General features: G+C 42.8%; 1 protein-coding gene across 1 annotated transcript in view; it reads left to right on the top strand.

The window, feature by feature from the left end:
- PARP1 (poly(ADP-ribose) polymerase 1) overlaps positions 1–19,711 on the top strand; it is a 52,195-nt gene extending 32,484 nt beyond the window's left edge. Inside the window, exons 11-23 of the mRNA XM_019549559.1 lie at positions 870–938; positions 1,841–1,973; positions 4,836–5,031; positions 7,150–7,278; positions 9,042–9,125; positions 9,808–9,930; positions 10,812–10,940; positions 12,112–12,210; positions 13,019–13,171; positions 13,543–13,670; positions 14,064–14,125; positions 17,322–17,436; positions 19,144–19,711. Coding sequence (XP_019405104.1) covers positions 870–938; positions 1,841–1,973; positions 4,836–5,031; positions 7,150–7,278; positions 9,042–9,125; positions 9,808–9,930; positions 10,812–10,940; positions 12,112–12,210; positions 13,019–13,171; positions 13,543–13,670; positions 14,064–14,125; positions 17,322–17,436; positions 19,144–19,225 — 1,502 coding nt within the window. The 3' untranslated portion in view covers positions 19,226–19,711. The remainder of the gene's footprint in view (positions 1–869; positions 939–1,840; positions 1,974–4,835; positions 5,032–7,149; positions 7,279–9,041; positions 9,126–9,807; positions 9,931–10,811; positions 10,941–12,111; positions 12,211–13,018; positions 13,172–13,542; positions 13,671–14,063; positions 14,126–17,321; positions 17,437–19,143) is intronic.
- Positions 19,712–21,489: the final 1,778 nt, after the last annotated feature.

The raw sequence follows: 21,489 nt of genomic DNA, 5'->3' as shown, positions 1-21,489 counted from the left end.
TCTTTCCTGCCATGGCAGGGGGTCGGACTAGATGATCTGCTCAGGTCCCTTCCAACCCTAGAAACTATGGAACCATGAAACTATAAGTATGTAGAAAAAACATTTAAAGCTGTGTCTGTTTGAATCGCCAAATCTCTCCGAATCAATTCAAAGGGTTCTGATTCAGTTCAGAGAGATTAAAGGCTCCTCTGATTCAAAGATTCAGTGACTGAATCTCTGCCGAATTGAATTGGAGGACCAAAGCTTCACACAGTCCTGACAGTTAGTGCTGATCTGTCTGCAAGGAGTGGCTCAGCAAAATTACCAGATGCTGCCTTCTTCCATTCATTTATTTACTTTGTGAATATGTTGCCCCCAGAGATCTTCCTGCCACTGGTTTCTTCAGAATTGAGGGCCACCAGAATTTGTCTGCCATATGGTGGAATGTTGTATTATCAGTCTGGAAACACAGATAGAGAATTCTAAGAATCTCAATCTCTTAATCATCTAATTTAAACAGACGCATGCAGCTTAATTTGTAGTGGCTAATACCTACCAAACTTCCAGCCAAACAGCTCTAATGTATTCCACTTGATTGAGCAGGAAGGGAGAAGATGGGTATCATCTCAGTAGACTGACATCCTTGAATTAAATTAGATAGAGGACAGTGTCACTAAGACTCAAACAGCATTGGATTTCTTGTCTTGCTTTAGCAGAACAGTATATCTATGCAGATGAATCCGTTAATATAAATCCATTCAAGATGAACATTACACAAAGTCTTTTACAGAACTTGACCACTGAGTCAAGTAGTGTTCTCTGTCTACAACCAGACAGTCCTGACTCATCAGATTAAAAAACCAAGGTCTTCCTATCTCCTATTCTTCCAGGGACCTGCAAGTCTGAAAAGAAAATGAAATTGACGGTTAAAGGAGGAGCAGCTGTAGATCCTGATTCTGGTGAGTGCAGAAAACCAATTGCCACTCCAGGATCCTTTATCAGTGCAAATGCCTTGTTCATTTTGAAGGTCAGCTTGTAGAAAGAACGGTCTGTGAAATGGTGGAGACTTCTGGTGGGAAGTTTTAGTCTTATTGACAATGCAGCCTAGTGACACCTTAAAATTTTTATAATAAAGTCTTGACCTCATGCTACAGAAGTGAGAATGATTTGCATTCAGGCCACAGATGCTCACATTTTTCCAGTGTAGCCCTCATTTTTAAGTGTACTCCTGAGGCTCTTAACTCAAGTGGTGAAGCAGCTTTTTCAGCAAGAATACATAAGCACCACCTGCAGAAACTACAGGTCTAGCAGGAAGGGCTCTTTGCCTGAAGCACAGAGCTGCACTTTGGGTGTCAGTGGTTGGTACTGCACTCTAATGTGGAGAAGAAGAGTTGCTCTTGAAGATCCCTGAGCTGTTCAGGGCCAATTATCTGGTTTCTATTCACAGTTTCTAAAATGAAACCACTGAAGGTCAAGCACTGATAAGAGCTTCTCAAAGTAGTTTTCACCAGGTCCTGTGGCATTTTGTTTTTAAAGTATCCTTTGCAGAAAGAATGCTGAGAAACCTGACATTAGAAATTAATTTTCTTCACATCTCAGTGGGGTACCTGAGCAGTTCCCTTGCATGGTACCTGCCCTGTAGTTTTGTGTAGAAGAATGTTTGCTTGGTGAAATGTTACATTGTTGTGGGTTTCTCTCTGCTGAGGGAGTAACAAACTTTCTGTGTTGTTTTGTTTTTATTTACCTCCATAGTATTCTGGTGTGTCTTAACATCTGTTTAAGCGTGTGTCCATGTAAGAAGGAAAGGAGACTCCAAAATGACAACATTGTCTTGGCTTTAATTCACTGCTCTTCTTCCTAGGTTTGGAGGACTCTGCTCACGTCTTTGAAAAAGGTGGTAAAATCTACAGTGCCACTCTTGGCCTGGTGGATATTGTCAAAGGAACCAATTCCTATTACAAGCTGCAGCTGCTGGAGGATGACCGAGAAATCAGGTGGGCTTGGTTTTCAACATAGGTATAGCTTTTTACACAAGCCAAATATGAATACAAATGTCTTTGTGGTGGTGGTGGTGGTTTTTAAGCATTTGTGTGAGGTTTTCGTTTTGTATGAAAATGTTCCTTTTGAAGTGTTGAAAACCCAAAACAGCAGACCTGCATACGGGTACGAAAAAGTGGAATTGACTAGTCTAATTTCATTACTGACAAGTAAAGTAAAATAGAAAAGTAAATATAAATGCTGAAATGTAAATTAGGAATTAGATAAATGTGTTAAGATTGGTTTGTGTTCAACTTCACTGGTAGCGAAAACATCCCAGAAGTACAGCTTAGGTGGGGTGTTTTTGCTTTTTGACCTCATCCCAGTCCTCTCTCTTCCACCCATATGTCTCTCCCTCCCTCTAAGTCCTATTCAGTAAATATGGCTGTGATGTAAGCAATCCCTGGAGCCCAGCCTAGTTACTGAGTTAGTTACTCCACTTCTGTGTAAGCATGTGAAGATCAGGCACTGAGTAGGTGCCCTAAAAAGGGCCAGAAAGCATCATATATTTAGAACAGCTACCCAGTTCCAGGTGAGGATTGTTCACATGCCCCATTATTAAAGAAAGGTGTGATCAAAAGGCTTTCTGGGAAAATGTGATTCTCCCAGGAGGGGAAATATACAATAACCTGGGCGAGTCAATGGCTACAGAAAATAAACCTGCTTCAGTGGTAGATTACTTGTTTGTTTTTTGGGTTTTTTTTAATTGCTCATAAATTTTGGCCATTTCTTGTATCTGGATTTATGATTGGTATGTGATGAACTTTCAGAGCTGGTATTCCATGTCTGACAAATCTGGAAAATTTATTCATTGAATATACATTGCAAAAAAGTTAATTAAGGTTGCATCAATTAAACAGCTAAAAGCTTTAAAATCTTAGCAGCTTCTTTTGAGCTTAGTTTAGGATTGAAGTCTTACCCAGTCCTTCAGTTGTTTAAAGATGCACATTTTTAATAAGGGTTTTGTGATGTCTGCTGTCAAATGCATGAACACAGTAAACTGAAGATTTCTACTAACTGGTATAATAAGACCTGGACAGGAACAGCAGATAGTCACGGCAATGACTGATCATAGGCCAGGAAGTTGTGGTCTTATGAAAGTTAACATTTAAGTAACCACTCAGGCAGGAACTACTGAGAACTACTGGCCCGTGTTGGCGAAGGAGGGAAAAGTGAGGTAGAGGGGAAGGAGGAAGGTGAAATAGACCCCCAAATGCAGTGACTACAAAACACAAGAAAGCTGATCCTGTTCCAAAGGCCACATTGTCTCAACCACAGATAGATAAAAGGTGGAAGGAAGAAGAAAATGCAAACAAGGAAAACAATCAGCCTGGCATATCAATGTAAAAGATCCACTGTTGTGTAATAGAGGGTGACTTAATTTACAGGGGACTTAGTAGCACAGCATCAGGCTGTAGTGTTGAACTGGAAAACTGCATCTGAGAAGTGTTTGTTGACAGTGACCAAAAGGTGTTTCTGAAGCTTGCCTCGGTGAAGTAAAGTTGGTTTTAGTGCAGGTCCTGTTGGACAGGGGTTGGCATCACAGAGCTCACTTCTTTAACAAGCATCAGCTGGCAACTGCAGTCTCTGCTGAGATGGTTCAGGTACTCTTCACTTAACGTCATCCCGGTTAATGTTTCGTTATTACGCCTGTGATCTATTAGAGAACATACTCATTTAAATTCGCGCAACGTTCAGTTATAACATTTGGCCATCACCTGTGATGTAATTGGATTCGCTTAACATCGTTTTGCTTAAAGTTGTATTTTTCAAGAACATAACTATTACATTAAGCCAGGAGTAGCTGTACCAGATTGCTTGAGCTCATTCCCTTTTAGGCTGGGTCTGCACACTTCCACTTTTTTTTCTGCTTTATCTCTGCCAGTGTAGTTATCGTGGTACAAACCTCCCAGTATGGATCCAGTTGCACTAGCATAAGACACCTTTGTAGCAATGTGACTATGAACTGCCGTAACTATTTCAGTCAAATATATCCATTTAAGCAGGGGTGGGCAAAATCCAGCCTGTGGGCTGGATTGGGCCCATGGCAGACTCTGTATCCCAGCACCCCCTTCCTGTGCCACTTAGGCCAGTCTGCATGGAGAGCAGCAGGGCCATAATGCTGCCCTATGGCTCAAATGCTGCATTATGGCCCAGGAGCAGCAAGGCCATAATGGTTCCGTGCTCCAAGGGTTTACATGGAGATCTGCTTGAGTGGTGCTAGCAGGGTGCATGGCTGGGTGGGGAGCTGCTCTGGGGCTGGGGCTGGATTCTTGGGGCAGTAATGGTGTGGACCAGAGCTAGGATAGAGCCGCGATCTGCTGCCCACACGCCGCTGTCATGAGCACGGGTTCCACAGGCAGCAGATCACAGCTCTGCCTGGCTCCATCTCTGCGCTATCACCGATGCAAGATCCCTGGTGCTGCTCCTGGGGTCTCCATGGAAACCAACCTGAATGGCATGGGCAGGGGCTGCTGGAAAATGGAGTCTGCCTGCTGGCCAGAACCTACCATTTTGTCCACCCTTGATTTACAGTAAGCTGTAGGAGACATCTTGCCAAGATTATCAGTTCTGGTGCCTTCAGCAGTATTTGTGCATTCTATCCAATACTGGTGCTTACCTCATATTTTTTGGCAACTGTGGGGTAGGCTAATTTGCAAACTTGTCCCTTTATGTAAAGGGACTCTCAGTTAATGATATCCATTCCGATCTGATATGGATGTCCATATGCTCTTTTTACTGGCGAGTCAGATTTATCAAGGACTGAGGGCTAAAGCCAGAGTTCCTACATCACTTCCTCTCATTTCGTGTGCTTCCAGGTACTGGGTGTTTAGGTCATGGGGTCGCGTTGGCACTGTGATTGGGAGTAACAAGTTGGAGCAGATGCCATCTAAAGAAGATGCCATTGAGCACTTTTTGAATCTGTATGAAGAAAAAACGGGCAATTCCTGGCATTCCAAGAACTTCACGAAATATCCAAAGAAATTCTACCCACTAGAAATAGATTATGGACAGGTAATGGTTCTTTTACTTAAATCAATTAAGTACACAGACAGCATCATTGTTAATAGGAGATTTCTGTATTATTCCATGTACAAGACAGAAATATGCAATAGCAATTGACTCAAAATTGTTACCAAACTCCTAAAGCAAGTGACTGTAGAAGCCAGGAGGTGCAGCCAAATAGATCTATAGATCACACTGAAATCTTTGTACAGGCAATCTCCTCTTAACGCTGTTTCACTTAGCGCTGTTCTGCTATAACACTCATTTGAAAGTGACACCTGATTCCACTTAGTGCTCAGTGAGTTTGATTATAACCAGGGATCCTGGTTTTCCCTGTTTTAAAAAATACCAAATTCTCTGCTAAAAAACCCCAAATCAGTGATTAAAATTAAAGCACTCCCCCAGCCCTGCTGGAGGGGGTTCCCGACTACCAGGGTTTTGGACCCAGGTGCGCAGCCCCCTGCCCCCACTCCTCCTTCCTGTGGGCTCAGGCAGGCCTGCTCTCCACCACTGCATGCACTTCCGGGGCAGGTGGGGGGACCCGTGGCCCTCAGACTTGTATGTTGGGCAGGTGCAGGATGCGGGCTTGAACTCCCACACTGCTTCTGTACCCTGTGGGCTCCAAAGCCCCAGTGGGCACAACCCAGTGCGACTGGGGACAGCATGGCCATGCGGGGATCTCTTCATCGCTGCTTGTGGCACCCCTCTCCCCCTGGCAATGCACCTCCTGTACCTGATTTAAGGGGCGCAGCCCTGTACCACTGCCCTCACTGCTGCCCCATGTGGAGGAGGCACATCACCGAGGCAGTAGGGGCAGGGGGGTGAGCAGTAGCGAGGATATCCCCACACATCTCCACTGCTGCCTGCCATGCCCGGTCATGTCCGCTGGGCTCCCGAGGCCCTGGGGGAGGTGAGCAGGACAGCAGGGAACAGTGGCTGTGGTGTACCCTGATGCCCTGCTTCAGTCCCCAGCCCAGCGGGCATGAACCAGCACAGCAGGCGGCAGCAGAGCCGCATAGGGATCTCATTGCTGCTTGCTCCACGCTGCCTTGGCAACATGCCTCCTGCATGCGGGGCTGCAGTGAGGGTAATGGTGTGGGGCTGAGCCCCTCAAGGCAGCAGCAGGTGTAGGAGATGTCACCAGGGCAGCAGGGGGTGGGGAGCAGCGGCAAGGAGCTCCCTGTGAAGTCCCGCTGTCCACAGCCACACCAGGTTGTGCTCGCCTTGCTCTGGAGAGCCCAGGGGAGTGAAGCAGGGTGGGAACCTATGCCTGCAGCCTGTGCCTGCCCCAGGTACAGATCTGGGGGGCACAGGTTTTTCTCCACACCCCCCACACACACACGGAGGGAGTGTGCATGGCGGCAGGGAACCGGCCCTCTCCCTCCCGTAGATGAGCCACCCACGACCCCATCCTGCTCTCCACTGGGGCTCTGGTGCTGCACATTGTGGCTCCGGGCCTTAACCCCCACCTAGCTGGGCAGCAGCCTCAGCCCTGCCCTGCTCCCTCTTTTTTTTTCTCCTGACCTTACCTGCTGGAGCTGTTCTGCAAGCTGCCTGGGGCCACATGCGTGTCCATGCATGTGGTGCTCCCTGTGTCTCCACCTTCCTCCAGCTCCCTGCAGGCTGGAACTCTGCCAGCTTGCAGGGAACTCATTGCAAAATGGCAAAATCCATGGGTTTCTCTTTAAAACAAGAAATCTGTGTTTGCCTGTGGTAAAAGGTAAAATCCACAGTTTACTCCATTTTTCCATGGGAAATGGAAAACCTGGATCCCTGGTTATAACGCTTGCGGTCACTGTCATGGGTCATTTAAAACACTGCAGTTGCCATCTTGGGTTGTCAAAAACTTTCAGTTGTGCTTAATGCTCATTTCACTTAATGCTTGGTCTTTCAGGAACCAATTAAGAGCACTAAGCAGGGGTTACTTGTACATTTGAAATGTACACTTAGTGTTATTACAGATAGCACAGCAATACAAGTAGGGAGATGAAAAATCTGTTCCACTAGATTTAGCTTGTGCTGATACCAAATCAAACAATCAGAAGTTGCAGCTGTCCCTGTGTGGATAGCTCCCCTGGGTGTCAGGCCATGTTGTTACACTTCTGAGTTTGGGTATTGTCTTTCTAGGATGAAGAAGCTGTGAAGAAACTGACAGTAGGTGCCGGCACAAAGTCAAAGCTTCCTAAATCAATCCAGGACCTTATCAAGATGATCTTTGATGTGGAGAGCATGAAGAAAGCCATGGTGGAATTTGAGGTAGGTGGAAATGTGTAACTCTCCCATTGGACAATCTTGTGTGATTTCAGAGGTCATTCCAGTGGAAAGGCGGCACATAGCATTATATGTTTCTGTCTTCTTGGGATCTAGCTCAGTCCAGCTCCCTTAGACAGAACATCTTCCTTTTGAATCCATATCATATAGAGAGGAGGCATCTGTATGCACCAGTGCATCTAACTGACTGGCTTCAGTATATGATGCAGTTGTTCTCAGCCTTTTTAGGCTCAAGGTACCCCTCTGTAACTGTCATGAATTGGGCAGCACTCTGCTTCAAAAACGAATGCATTTATTACAGTGTTTACCTCCTTGCAAAAGGGCCAGTTAGGGAGAGCAAGATCGGAAGCCTGCCCTTATTTCCCCATATTTGGTGCCTGAGCCTGTTCTTATTTACTTAACCCCTCACTTCTTGTTCATCTCCTCTCAATTCCTGAGGCACCTCTCCAAAGAATCTCCAAAGCAATTTGAGAACAACTGGTATAGTGGTAAAGAGAAAAGCCCACGTACATTGGCCAAAGTATGGGAGACCTGGATTCTAAGCTCCACTGCGCCATAAGGAGTTTGAACCTGTATCTTCCATTAGGAAAATCTCCTAATTGCAAGGTCAAGCTTATGCAGAGCTGAGTGCATCCTCCATTCCTTTGGGTGAAGCTGGGCCACCGGGTAAAGAAGATGGCAAGTCCTTGGGGACAGAAGGAGAATATTCAAGATGGAGCCCAACCCTAGCTCAGTGATGAGGAGAGTGTGCTCCTGGGAAGGAAGGAGGCTGGGTTATGGCTTCTGCTTCCAACATTTTTTCCAGCCTTATCCAGTGCTTGCTTAATACAGGGGTTCCCAGCGTTTGTGCGCCCAAGAACACATTTGAATTTAAAAGAAAAAGCAGTGGGTGCCAATATGACAGCATTTTTTTGTTGGAATAATGATTTTTACCAATCGTGAAAATGCACGTGAGCACCCAAATAAACTTCAGGGGGTGCAGTGACACATGCCAGCACTGTGTTGGGAACCACTGGCTTAATATATGTCACTGTGCAGTGGTTCCTTTGCATCATAAAATCAGTTTTACAGCTGATTTTTGCTTCCTATGTATTGGAGAAATCTAGGCTATATTGTGCTTCCTATATATTGGAAAAGCTGGGCTATCGTTACCTGCTAATGCTTATTTTAAATGATTCAAGTGAAGGGTCTTCCCTTTGTTTTTTGCCCATTCATAAGACAGAAATAATGCATATAGTTTTGTAGGAGATTGTGTCCTCGAATCATGTTCAGAACCAGCTGCTCTACTGCAGTCCCTTCTGGTTTGCTGGCTTTGGATTTGTGGTGCCCATTTAAATCAATGCTGTTTTGACCTGAAGAGCTAAGGAATTGTCCAGTGAACACAATTTATGCCCTTAGTGAATATTTATAATCCCTTGTAAATGCCATTGGAGTGGAGTTTTTTGCAGAGCCCCCTTATTAGAAGCCTGATGCATGAGAAAATTTACTCAAAGACTAAAATCCCTAAACTCTAGCTCTTCAAGAGGATCTGCATTAGGGGATATCTTGTCAGTACTGTGTTTGCATTGCTGTCTCTTCAACTTCATCCTACAATCCCTGCTGTTAAAAGCCAAACCTGATAGGTTTGCATTTTTTGATTATACATCCTGCCTGTAGGGGGAGAGCTTTTTGGTGGCCAAAGAGGAGGAACTATGGAGGTTTCATTGTGATGGAACCTTGCTTTAATTATTTAAATAAATCTTTGTTAGATTGACCTCCAGAAGATGCCATTGGGAAAGCTGAGCAAGAGACAGATCCAGAGTGCATATTCCATCCTTAATGATGTCCAGCAGGTGAGTATAAAACAGACCTCACAAAAACACTGGGAAGTTGGATATCATTTTGGGCTTGAAATCAGCTGACTTCTCAACTCCTGGTGTGCTTTAGAAGATATGCTACTTCTGAACCCCTAGAAGTTAATGAATAGATTTGGTCTTGGAAGCACTTCTCTTCACTACACTTCAAAAGAGGACCAAAGATTAAGCTGGAGCATGGAATGTGCTTGCTTAATGTACATCTAGAAACACTCACCTCTGAGTATTGTAAGGTACTATTGCTTATAATTTAGAGTCTAAATTTTAGACTATTCTGAGATTCACTAGTTGGCACCTTGTTGCAACATAATGATTTCAACTTCTCTCACAGCAAATGCACAGATTCTTTAAGTCTGTTGCATTTCGTCTCCTAATGTGCTGAAAGCTTCTTTTTCAACAGTTATTTTTTATTAGATACTCTTCACTAGAAAAGCATTGTACAGTATTTCTATTATGATTTTTGGTACAAGTGCACTAAAAACTATTGAGCAGAATCCTTCCTTTAGTTATGTAGGTGAGTTGCAGCATTGCAGTTAGTGTGGTGAAGCTTGTCACTGTAAGCTTCTCTTGACAAGCAGCTTGAGCCTATCTGTTGCTGCAGAGATCTTTCCCAGAAAGGTCTTCCTCCATTTACCTCTTCTCTTGTTTGCTTTTCTTTTAGGCGGTTTCTGGTGGCGGCACTGATTCTCAGATACTGGATCTCTCCAATCGCTTCTACACATTGATACCTCATGACTTCGGGATGAAAAAGCCACCTCTTTTAAATAACCTAGAATATATTCAGGTATTCATGGGTTAAACTGATTTCTACTCTTAAGTCAGCATAACTCTGCCTGCCTTTTCCACAATGACAAATTTCAAACTTGGATGCCTAAATATAAATGAATTGCTATGTACTTATCATAAGTGACTCTTCCTCCACACATGCTGAGAACTTGCAAATCAAGTTGAAATTTTGGGAAGCTCTGAAAATCAGCTCTTCTTATTTAAGCTCCTGTATTCAGCAAGCACCCTCCTACCTTCTTAGGTATCCAAGCTTACACTTGTTCTCAGCACCTTAATTCCCTCTTGTGTTCTTTTGGTATCACTGCCAAAGGATCTACTTGAGATAATTTAATAGTTGTAAAACCTAATGGAAGGGGGAAAAATGCCATCGCTTAACTTAGCTTTGTGGAAATCAGAAAAGCTCGAGAGGTTTTCCTTGACGGAGGCAGAGCAAATCATATAGTATGGTTCATGCATTGGTCCATCCTAAACACCAGTGACTTATGGTTTCACACACTGGACCTGCTTACCTGAGGAGTTGTTTTTCTCTCTGTGAGCCACCAGAGGGACTACAGTCTGTCAGATGGCTCTAGATGTGTCTAGCCCTGAAACTTAAACTTTCTGTGGGTAGCAGCACAGTATTTGTGGGGAGGACTTCTGGGACCTGTTCCTTCCTTGGGACCTGTTAGTGAGCTTCATAACATGTGCTAGGCCTGTTTTGTTTGCTGGACTTAACAGAAACCGCATACTTCTCTTCTGAAATCAATGTAAACGGGGGTGCCTTGTGATGTACATTAAAAGGTGTACCTATACCAAGATAGAATTAATGAGTTGCTGTATTTAGAAACTTCACCATAATGTCCTAGGGTAAACATTTTTTTACCTCTTCATATTATCCAGGCCAAAGTGCAGATGTTGGACAACCTGCTTGATATTGAGGTCGCTTACAGCCTTCTCAGAGGTGGAAACGAGGATGGCGATAAAGACCCAATTGATGTCAACTATGAAAAGCTCAAAACTGAAATTAAGGTAAAGGAAATAACATGTTAGACTGGGGCTGACCAGCTCTGAATATGTATTTGCATCCATTAACTTGAAGTTCAACAGCTGAGTAATGAATACTGTTGGAAAATAAAAAATGCACTCACATGATTTCCCTTGCAGGGGAAAAATCCATCCCTCATGTTAACCTCCCAATATATAATGATATGTATTTTTGCTGTTCAGAAAAAAATCTCTTAATTTTGATGCTGTGCATGTTTTAGAGGTAGGGTGGGAAAGCTTATATGTATTCTCACATCTTTGAAACCTTGGCCAGGTACAGACATAACATTTGTACTAGTATAAGTGATTGGAAACCAGTCTGTACCCTTAACAGACCAGTAGTTCGGCACTCAAAATTTATTTATACCTGTAGCAGAACAGAACTGACTTAAAAATGGCAGAACCCAGTCTAAGATTCCCCTCCCCCAACCAAAGGGCAAATGTGTGTTCTGTTTGCTACTGGTCTGAATTATGCTTACAGAAAACCATGCAACTTGAATCAATTCTGCCTCGGAGTTCTGAATGTCTGTACCTAGCCCTTGAATAACAGATTCTGTCATTTGATGTCAAGACCATCCTTTGGTTTTGGGCAGCAACCTAGACATATCTGTCTTTGTAACAAATGAACAGTTTGAGTGCCACTAGCCCAGAAGGAATCTTCCAATTGCCAAATGCTTGGGTTTTCTTTGAAAATCATAGAATTGTAGAAAATTAGGGTTGGAAGGGACCTCAGGGAGGTCATCTAGTACAACCCCCTGCTCAAAGCAGAATCATCCCAGCTACATAAAGCCTTGGTTGGGTCTTAAAAACTTCCAAGGATGGAGATCCCAGACCTCTCTGGGTAGCCTGTTCCAGTGCTTTACTACCCTCCTTGTGAGAGTTTTTTTCCTAATGTCTATCCTGACCTTTCCTTGCTGCAACTTGAGACCATTACTCCAGGGATGGCCCTGCTCATGAACTTTCCTTTTAGTCCAGTCCTCCAATTTGTTTAGGTCTCTCTGAGTCCTAGCCCTACCCTCCAGTATATCTACTACCCTTCCCCGCCCCCCTCACCCCACAACTCGGTATTGTCTGCAAACTTGCTGAGGTGCACTCCAACCCATCTTTTAGGTCATAGATGAAAATTCAGATTTTTCTTCTTGTTTTATTATTGCAGGTGGTTGATAAAGATTCAGAAGAAGCCAAGATCATAAAGCAATATGTGAAGAATACCCATGCTGCTACCCACAATGCATATGATCTGAAAGTTGTGGATGTAAGTGTTGTAAGGGCATGTAATGTTGGGGACTAGGTGTTTAAAATCTGTCTATAGACTGTTAGGGTGATTTACAGAAGTGTGTGGGGGGTGGGGGCGGAAATAGCACTTTATTTTCAGTTTGGTGCACCCCTGCACCAAATGCAGCACGTGCCCAGAAGAGGAATTGTATCAGTCTGACCCAGCTCACCTAGTACCTGTAGAGCTCGTGCTTCAGTGGGGCTTTTCTGCATTTTCATCTAATAGCTGATTGAGTTCGCTATTAGATAAAAGCACCAAAAAGCCCCTTGGCTTTTTTGTTGTTGTTTTTTGGGGGGGTGGGGGGGAGTTCATGTCTGTCAGCACCCTTAATTCCTAACTGCTTTGTCAACTTCTTTTAAGGTAAAAAAAAAAAAAAAAAAGGAAAAAGAAAAAAACACACACAAAAGAAAAAACTTGCTGCTGACTAAATGTAACATAATCCCAAGTCAGAGCTGGAGAGGAATTTAGAATTTTTTAAGAGGTCTTTACTTAGTCTTCAGAAAAAGGAAAAATCACTTCTGTCCCAAAAACAAGCTTTAAAAATTTTTGAGAAAATTGTTAAGAAAGGAAAAGGTGTGTAGGAGGAATGGAGGTGGTATAACTTATAACAAATTCTGATGGAACCTCAGCTATAGACAACTGGCAGGTGGAAATCCAAAACCTGTGCTGACACGAACACCATGATGCTAACTTTTTTTCTTTTGCAGATCACTCCCATTTTCAGGTTCAGATGACCTTCTTCTGGGTGAATTTTTAATTTTCCTTTCTCCTTTTTAAAATGGTACAGATCTTCAAGATTGAGCGCGAAGGGGAGAGTCAGCGTTACAAGCCATTCAGACAGCTTCACAATCGCCAGCTGCTCTGGCATGGCTCACGTACTACCAACTTTGCTGGTATTCTCTCACAAGGTCTCCGAATAGCTCCGCCTGAAGCTCCTGTGGTATGTACAGTGTCACATGTTTAACTGACTACCTAAATATGTTTGTTCCTTTGCCTTGCTTTTCTTGTTCCTCTCCAGTTATGAGGTCCCAGATGGCCACACTTGGGAAGAGCCTAAACAAGAGAATCTCTAGATAAGGAGAGGGACGATGTCATTTGCAGACAAGTAAATGCTATTTGGTATATCCGAGAGAGAAAGGTCGCTGAGCATTGGGCCTTCAACTTTGCCAATAAATTGATGCCTCAGGTGGTGCTTGGTGCCTGAGTGGCCATGTTTCTCCTGCCTAACCTCTAGGCACATTGATTCTGTGCTGCCTTCTTGCTTGATGCTGAAAACTTAAATTTATGCTCTTTTCTCTTTCCTGCCCCCAGACTGGCTACATGTTCGGAAAAGGTGTCTATTTTGCAGATATGGTTTCCAAGAGCGCCAACTACTGTCACACATCTCAGGCTGATCCAGTAGGCTTAATCTTATTGGGAGAGGTTGCCCTTGGAAATATGTAAGTTACCTGTATATTTGACAGCTATTGTTGCACTGCCTTATGATTGTAAAAATGCAGCATCTAAACAGCGTTGTCTCTTCATCCAAGAATGAAAGAGAAGCTTTTGTAGAGTATCCCTGGATTTTGAATGTTTGGAAGGAAAGCGTATTTTTGAAAAATGATTTGTGCTGAAGATGAAGAGTGTAGTTTTAAAATGCCAACAATGCAGAGTGCAAGGAAGGGATATCTAAATCCCTGATCGTGTTGCATTCTAAGGCACAGTATAAAATCTCAATTCAGTATAGTGTGATAAACTTGAAAAACAATTTATCAACTTTTTTTTTCATCAGGAGAGTTTTCTTAAACTTTTATCTAGATATGTTTTTCTGTGTTTCTCTTCCTGCTGTCCAGGTATGAGCTAAAGAATGCTTCTCACATAACTAAGTTGCCGAAGGGGAAACATAGCGTCAAAGGTAAAGCTTAATGGAGAAGCTGCTTCATCCTATGGTATTCTTTACTCAGTGGGAAAAAATAGTTATGTCACAGCTGTATCTTGTAAAGCTAAGGAGTTTCTATATCTTCATTGTTGGCTTCAGTAATGTGTGTGTGTGTGTGTGTGTGTGTACACACTTGAAATCAGAGCCATCTTATTTCATGCTTTGGTGTGCATTAACCAGTTGTCTATAAGTTCAGGCAGAAATTTTCCTTAGTCTATCTCAGAAATTCAGGAAGAATTGAGGATCAAATTTCTTGAATGAATGTCTGTCGCTGGGTGGTGGGGGGAGCGGAAAAGATTTGTTGTTTTGTTATGGGTCCACTACAAACTACTGAATCGGAATGTAAAGATGCACAGGGTTTTCTTTGAACAGCTACTGGAAGCACCCAAATGGGCAGGGTCTGTTAGTAATAGAAGCTTCCATAACCTAAATGTTTGAAAAAAACAATACGGCAGTACAAAGTCCACTAAGGTCTTGAGATATGTCAGAGGTGGCTTCCTTTATCTTCTGGAAGAACAAGGCTGCTAGGAAAATGTTTATTTAAGATTTGGTTCTGAATAAGAAATTGGTTGAGAATATGAAGGTGAAAGATACTTGGAGTGAAAATGAAAATGAGGGTTTGCTGTCCTAAGAAAAGACAGGTGTGGGAGGGACAGAATGAGGTTAATGAAGTTCGGCAAACTTGAGGAACTGGTATATTATCTCAGAGACTGTACCTAAGGCAGGGGGCTATCCAGAGTATTTGGGTTGGTGGGCCAGGCCTGGACCACTGGGTGTTCCAGGCAAGCTGGACAACCAACTTCAGGCATCAGGGTGAGCGGCAGTGGCATTAAGTCCTCTTTGCCCTGTCATGGCTTGCCCCACTGGCAAAAGGCATCCCCAATGCGGAGCTCAACCTGGAAACTAGGTGGCAGAGCAACCAGCATCCATGGAGTAACACTGCTGTCAGTCATCCAGCTAACCAAAAGGCACCTGCAAAAGGGATCTCAAAGTAGAAGTTATGTAGCAGTGAACATTAATACCACGGGTGCAAGTCCTGCTAACACAGCAGTTCTGGCAGCTACAGGACTTGCTCAATTGCAGACTATTGTTACACTAAAGAAAGAGAGAAACTAGTATGGGACCATTCTGACTACGTTAGAAGCTCTTCAGTGGCCTGAAATACTGGAAGAAAATCATGCAAAAAGTGAAAGCAAGAGTTTCTGACTAAGGATGACTATAAAGGAATATCACAAGCATGCAGGGGTAAAAGCAGAAAGGCTAAGATACCAAATGAAATGCAAATAGCAACTGATATAAAAGGCAATGAGAAAAGGTTCAGTAAATGCATTTAGATGAAAGAGGATGATCGATAGAAGAACATGTCTATTAATAGGTGCATATGAGATGATGCAGAAAAGCCTGAGAAGTTCAAAGCCACCTTTTGCCTAGGTCCTCAAAAATGTGAAATATGACTGGATTTTTAACTAACATAATTTTATCAAGGAGATAGGAGTGCATCCTCAAATACAGAAAGAACAGGTTAACGACATTAGATGTATTCAAATGAGCAGGGCTGGACCAAATTCACCCACGAACACTTGGAACTGGCTGAAGTAATGTCTGAACCATTAGTGATCAGAATTTAGTTTTGTCCATGCCTAGAAGCTGATATGGTGAGAGGCCATGGGGTTGTCAAGAATAAATCTTGTCAAACCATTCTATTTTCATTTGTTGGCAGGCTGAGTGGCCTTACTGGATAGCTGAAAGCAGTAGATGTGATCCATCCTGATTTCAGTAAATCTTAAGACACTGTCCCACATGACATTCAGATAAGCAAGTTAAGAAAACACTGTCTGCATAGGAGCATGCAGCTGGCTTAAGAAATTGCTCTGTGGTTAGTTCTTAAACTGGAAGAGTATTTCCAAGGAGAGAAAGAAGGAAATAACCTACAAATGGCAGGTGTTCTAGATATTAGCACCTCTGAAGTGGATGAAGTAAAACTACAAGACAAAAAGATTGAACAATATTACAGGATCCTGTAACACATCGGGGTCTCAGATGGCCATATGACACCCCCTGGTAGTTCTGTGACCATGCCCTGCTCTGACCCTAGAGCACTCTCCTGTCCCACCTACCATGCCTTGCGGTATTTATAAATAGGGAAGCTGCCCACAGGCCTTCACTAGGCCTCAGTCATGCTGGTCCCTAGCCCCTGGCTGGGCCTCTGTAGTCAGCTGTGCCTGGCAGGACACTCAAGGCCTTAACAGCTAATTGTGTGGCTCCAAATCCTTGCCTTTTATCATGCCCCATGCTTTGCGGGTGTTACAGGTATGTTGTCTCTCTGTTGCAGCATTGGCCTCCTCGGCCTCTGCCTCTTTAATCTAGGTAGGCCTTCTAGTCTAGGCCTGCTGAATAGGACCTGGCTTTGAGGCACTAGCTTTGTTTGTCCATTCTCTCACTGAGCCCCTGGCCCTTGTGTGGCTGCTCCCTCTCTGGCACCAAATTCTCTGACTCCTGTAGCTGCACCCCGCTGGGCACTAATGAGGCCGCCTCCTCCCCTTATAGCCTCATCGCAGACCACTGGTGGAAACACTAACATAACATAAGCTCCTGGGCTATAACATAAACAAAACAATAGAAGCAGCCCTCTGCACCTTTGAGGGCAAAACTTTTTTCATTCCTGGGCCAGCATACCTCCCAGGCTGGCTCCTTGAGAGCTCCTCCAGCCTAGTCTTCCAGCTAGCAAAGTACTCTGACCAGTGTCCCTGGGTGCTTCTCCTAGGCAGGAGATCCTAACCCTGCAGCAAGCAGAGCTAGACTGCTTGCCAGCTTAAGCCCCAGGTTTATGCCTACCTCTGGTCAGGTACTTACTAATTACCCATTAGCCTGTTCCCTCCAGACCTGACCCGACCTGAGCTGCGCTGCCCTGCCTGCCCTGCAGTGCTCCCTGGCTAGGCTGCTTTTCCTCTTAACGTAACTGAATGTCCAGGTTCTCTGTTACAGATCCCTAGCTGTCTCCTTCGGCGAACCTTTATGGGCGGGGGTATCACATTTAGTAATCCGTGAAGAATGGCACACCTACTGCACTTATATAGATGAGTGAAATTGCCATTGTAAATTTAGTTTTCTCAAGACCCAAGACCTGCTTTCATGTGAGCCTGGTAACTGATGCTCCCTTTCTCTTTTACAGGTTTGGGCAAAACTGCACCTGATCCCACAGCCACCATCAGTTATGAGGGTGTAGAAGTTCCTTTGGGGAATGGAATGTCAACAGGAATTAATGATACTTGTCTTCTGTATAATGAGTATCCTTTTACTGTTTGACTTCAGCCAGAGAGCATGCATCTTTTATAGGGAATAGGTTTTGTACAATTACTTGGGAGGAATCTTAAAATATCCTCCTGCTTAAAAAAAAAAGAAAAAAACATTTGGTGAGTAAAAATTGTTAAGGATAGCACTTGTATAGTACTTCCAAAACTCTTTGCATATGTTAATTTGTATTCTACAATACCTCTGAAGAAATAGACTGAAACAGAGGCCTAGAAATGAATCCATTTGTCTGTACTTGGGCGCACTGATGTCTGCATTGGAACCAGGGATAGAACCCTGGTGTCTGTACTCCCAGATCCGTGGTTTGACTCTTCCTGTCCTAAATAAGCAAAAACTAAACTAACAGTTTTCCAGGTAGGTCCAAAACTCAGGAGAGTCCTCCTTCTGTGAATGGATTCCTCTGGAGGGGAACAGAGAGCATGAAACAGCTTTGATTTTATTCATGGGTTGTAAATACAGCTACTTTCTTAGTTTGTTTAGCAAAACAATACAAATTTAAATTTATTTAGGTCAGAATTTGTGCTATTTGTAGCATGTCTTTGAATCATCTATAGTGTACTTAATAAGAACATTAAGTCTGCTTCCTCTGACTTAGCAGTCTTAGAAGTAAGTTTCATATATTGAAAACAGGCAACGCAGACTTAATAACTCCACATCCTAGGTGGTTGCTGAGCCTTTTGACACCAACAGTGATAACAGGATTTTTTTTCCAATTTTAGTCCCATTGTCCTCACTGTACACAGCTTCTTTTCATGCAGATGGAGAGAGCAAGATTGCTTAAATGACTTAATGTTATGATTATTAACAATCCCTGATGCCCAAGTCCAAACTCAGACCATGCTGCTTTGTTTCTGATATGTGGATGGAGTGTTTCAGTGGGTGCAGTGAGGTTCTAGCAGACCTGACTAACATTATGTAAATAGTCTTCAGCAAATTCTGTCCCTAATTCAAGTCAGTCTGCTTGTATCTTGAGATTCCCATCACACTTTCTTTAGTGCTCCTAACCACTCCACCACTGTGGTTTTCAACCTTTTTAGACTCAAGGGCACCTTTTTGGAAAATGCCAACTTTTAGTTTTCACTTGTTTTTTGACTACAGAAAAATACTAGAGCAATTCTTCTGTTACAAAGAACTCAGCCTACAACAAGCCAGAATGCTTTTAAAACTAAGAATTCCTACTTGAAATGTCTGGGTTTATCTTATGAATTATTTTTGCACACCTAGCTGTGCTAACGTTGTGTGGCACCCTGCAGCACTCTTGAAAAGGTCTCAAGGCACCCCAAGGCCTCATGGCATCCTGGCTGAGAATCACTCCTCATTTTAGATCCCATTTACTCTAAGTCAAAGCAGGGAGTAGAGTTACAGGAGCAAGGGAGCCAAGTGTCTGTTTTTTGGTGCTGATTCTTTTTAAATTCATTTCCAAGTTATTTGCAAAATATAGCATTTTTCCTTGTTTATATGAATTTTGTAGGATTTGCAGATTCACTTTTCACAGGGTGAAAATTGAGAGACGGAAATGTTCTAGCATACCATAGGAATTTGAAAATCATACAGGTGTATATCTTGAATTTCATACCAGAAGTTTGCTCTTAAGTTCAAGTCAGTACAAAGCAAGACTAAATTCTAAGCCAGTTGCATATAGTGACGCTATCTTCTTCCTTAACTTGCTGTTTCTTTCCCAGATACATTGTCTACGATGTTGCTCAGGTAAACCTGAAGTACTTGCTGAAACTGAAATTCAACTACAAGACATCACTCTGGTGAACAATTATATAGAAGCCCTGTTCTCGAGTTATGCCGTAGTTATGCTATAGCGCTGACTTTTGACATGCTTAAGCATTGACTGCCCTTTTCAAGATATCAAAGAACTAAGTTGCAGAAGAAGTTACTAAATTTGAATTGAGTAAATCACTTTAGTGAATTTTTTTTATATATATAAGCGTGTGGCTACACATGGAACTGAATTCGGAAGAGAATGAATATCTGGTTCTGTCTTATGCCACTTCTAGTTTTTCGGTTGTCAAGTGTTTCTTTTAATTCACAGTAGACTAAAAGATCAGGCAGAAGTGTTTTTAGCCAAGCAGAAGTGGGATAGGAGAAAGAAATTACAGATGTTTATAAACATTTGCCCTGTTAAAATGAATCATCACCCTCTTGTTTAAAATATTCTTTTCCAGTTTTGATTTTGAATAAATGTTAAATGTGCATTTATTTTGAGGTAAAAATAAAAGCTAATTTCATACTAACAACTTTATGTTGCAAAACTTTTGAATTGCTATGTTTGTTTCACAGTTGCAGTGTATTATTTTGTGATGCTTTTATGCACAGCATGTGTCTAAATATGGAACACTGAATATTAAAACCTGTGGACACATTTCATTTTAGCATGAAGTGTAAAAACTTGGACTGCCCTTTGAGAATTTTTTTTTTGTCACTTAAAGTTGATGGTTTAAACCATTTTTCAGGAACCTGAGGCCTAACATAGTAACTATGAAGGAAAAGCACCTGCACACATTGGCTTTGTTTAGTGGTGGCCCCAGGAAATCTCCCTCAAAACTTCTGTGCAGTAGGGCACGTGTAGGTTTTTCTTCTCAACTGAAGACCTAATGATCCATAAAATAGGTATGTAGGTACAGTATCATAAGCTACACTCCCTATGACCTAGACGAAGATGCAAGTTCAATGTCTTTGGACTGTTCTGTCTTTGGCCTATTGTTCAAGGACTGGCAGAGGTTCAGTTAATTCTAAAAGTGGTGCCTTTTGTAACGTGGGTGAGTTCTCTTGAATTCAGAAGAAACCAACTGTTTCCACAGGCTCCAATGTTGTCTGGGATGACTTTTGACCCTCTTAACTTAGTTCCCTGCTGTTACAGTGCCATAAGCCAGCTGTTTCCACATTTGTGCTGCCTAAATAGATTGTCTTGCTTGTGTGACTGGTTCACAAGCTACAGATTTTGAGCTGAAATGCATCCTTTCAAATCCCTGTTCAAAGCATCTGTTTTGTATATGTAACAGTTCTCATACTTGCCATCTAAATGACAAAATGCTTGACTATGGAAGAATATAGTTAACTCTCTAAACTGTGTGTGTGGGGGGGGTGATACTTGTCAGTACCACCACAACCGCTAATGCAAACTACAGCAATTGCTGACTAAGTACCTAGTTTTTAAGGCAGTTTTTAGTATTTAGAATCAATGTTGCTTATTAGATTTCTACTGCTTGCTGCTGTGCTTTTTTGCAGCATTGGTTGTGCTGGGACCATTAAGTGCAGCTTTAAAGAAGTATTTGATAAAATCAGCGGGCCTGTTTTGTCGCAGTGGGGAAGTGATCCTCTAAACTATAAAAACTTCCTTCTTAGGAACTACCGGCAGAGGTAATTTCAGCTTGGATCCATTCGTTTTATTCCAGTCTTTAGGTGATTTGCCTGAAAAGAGTAGATTTTCTTTGTAAAACAGAGTTTTATGCACCCAGTGTCTTCAAAAGGGGAGTTTCAAAGCTATAGTTGTGTCTTCTGCTGCAGCTCTACCTGGACCTCTTGGAGAAGAGGGGAATGCAAAGTATGAGAGGTGACAGAACTGCCAAATACAGGACCAAGAAAATGTGGAAGGAGCTAAAGGCAGAATAGCTTTGTACTGTTGGATTTGGATGGAAGTGTGGCCCTGAAAAAGGGAAGTAAACAGTGCAGGTACCACTGGGGATGGGAGGTTGTGGGGCTATATGTTGCCTTTGGACCCAGCTGCAGCTGCCACCTGCTTTGAGGACAAGAAGGACCTAGCAAAGACCTGAAAGGCTAGATGGTGTGGTTGATTCATTGGTGGGAGGAAAAGAAATTATATGACAACAAAGAAGTGTCCTGTAGCTCTAACCCAGTAGAATTTCAGAAGCTGCATTAGACTAAAAAGTGGAATTAGTAAACAAAGGCAAGGATTTCTGCCTTTTCTGTTTGACTTCAGCCAATCCTGTCACAAGCTTGAACAGAATGCTTATGCATATGTAGTTCCCAATAAGTCAAAGAAAATTGGTTGAGTA

The sequence above is a fragment of the Crocodylus porosus genome, unplaced genomic scaffold (assembly GCF_001723895.1).
Source record: "Crocodylus porosus isolate Cpor-Errol unplaced genomic scaffold, CroPor_comp1, whole genome shotgun sequence".
Classification (NCBI taxonomy): domain Eukaryota; kingdom Metazoa; phylum Chordata; order Crocodylia; family Crocodylidae; genus Crocodylus; species Crocodylus porosus.
This window is presented reverse-complemented; position numbering and strand designations above follow the sequence as displayed.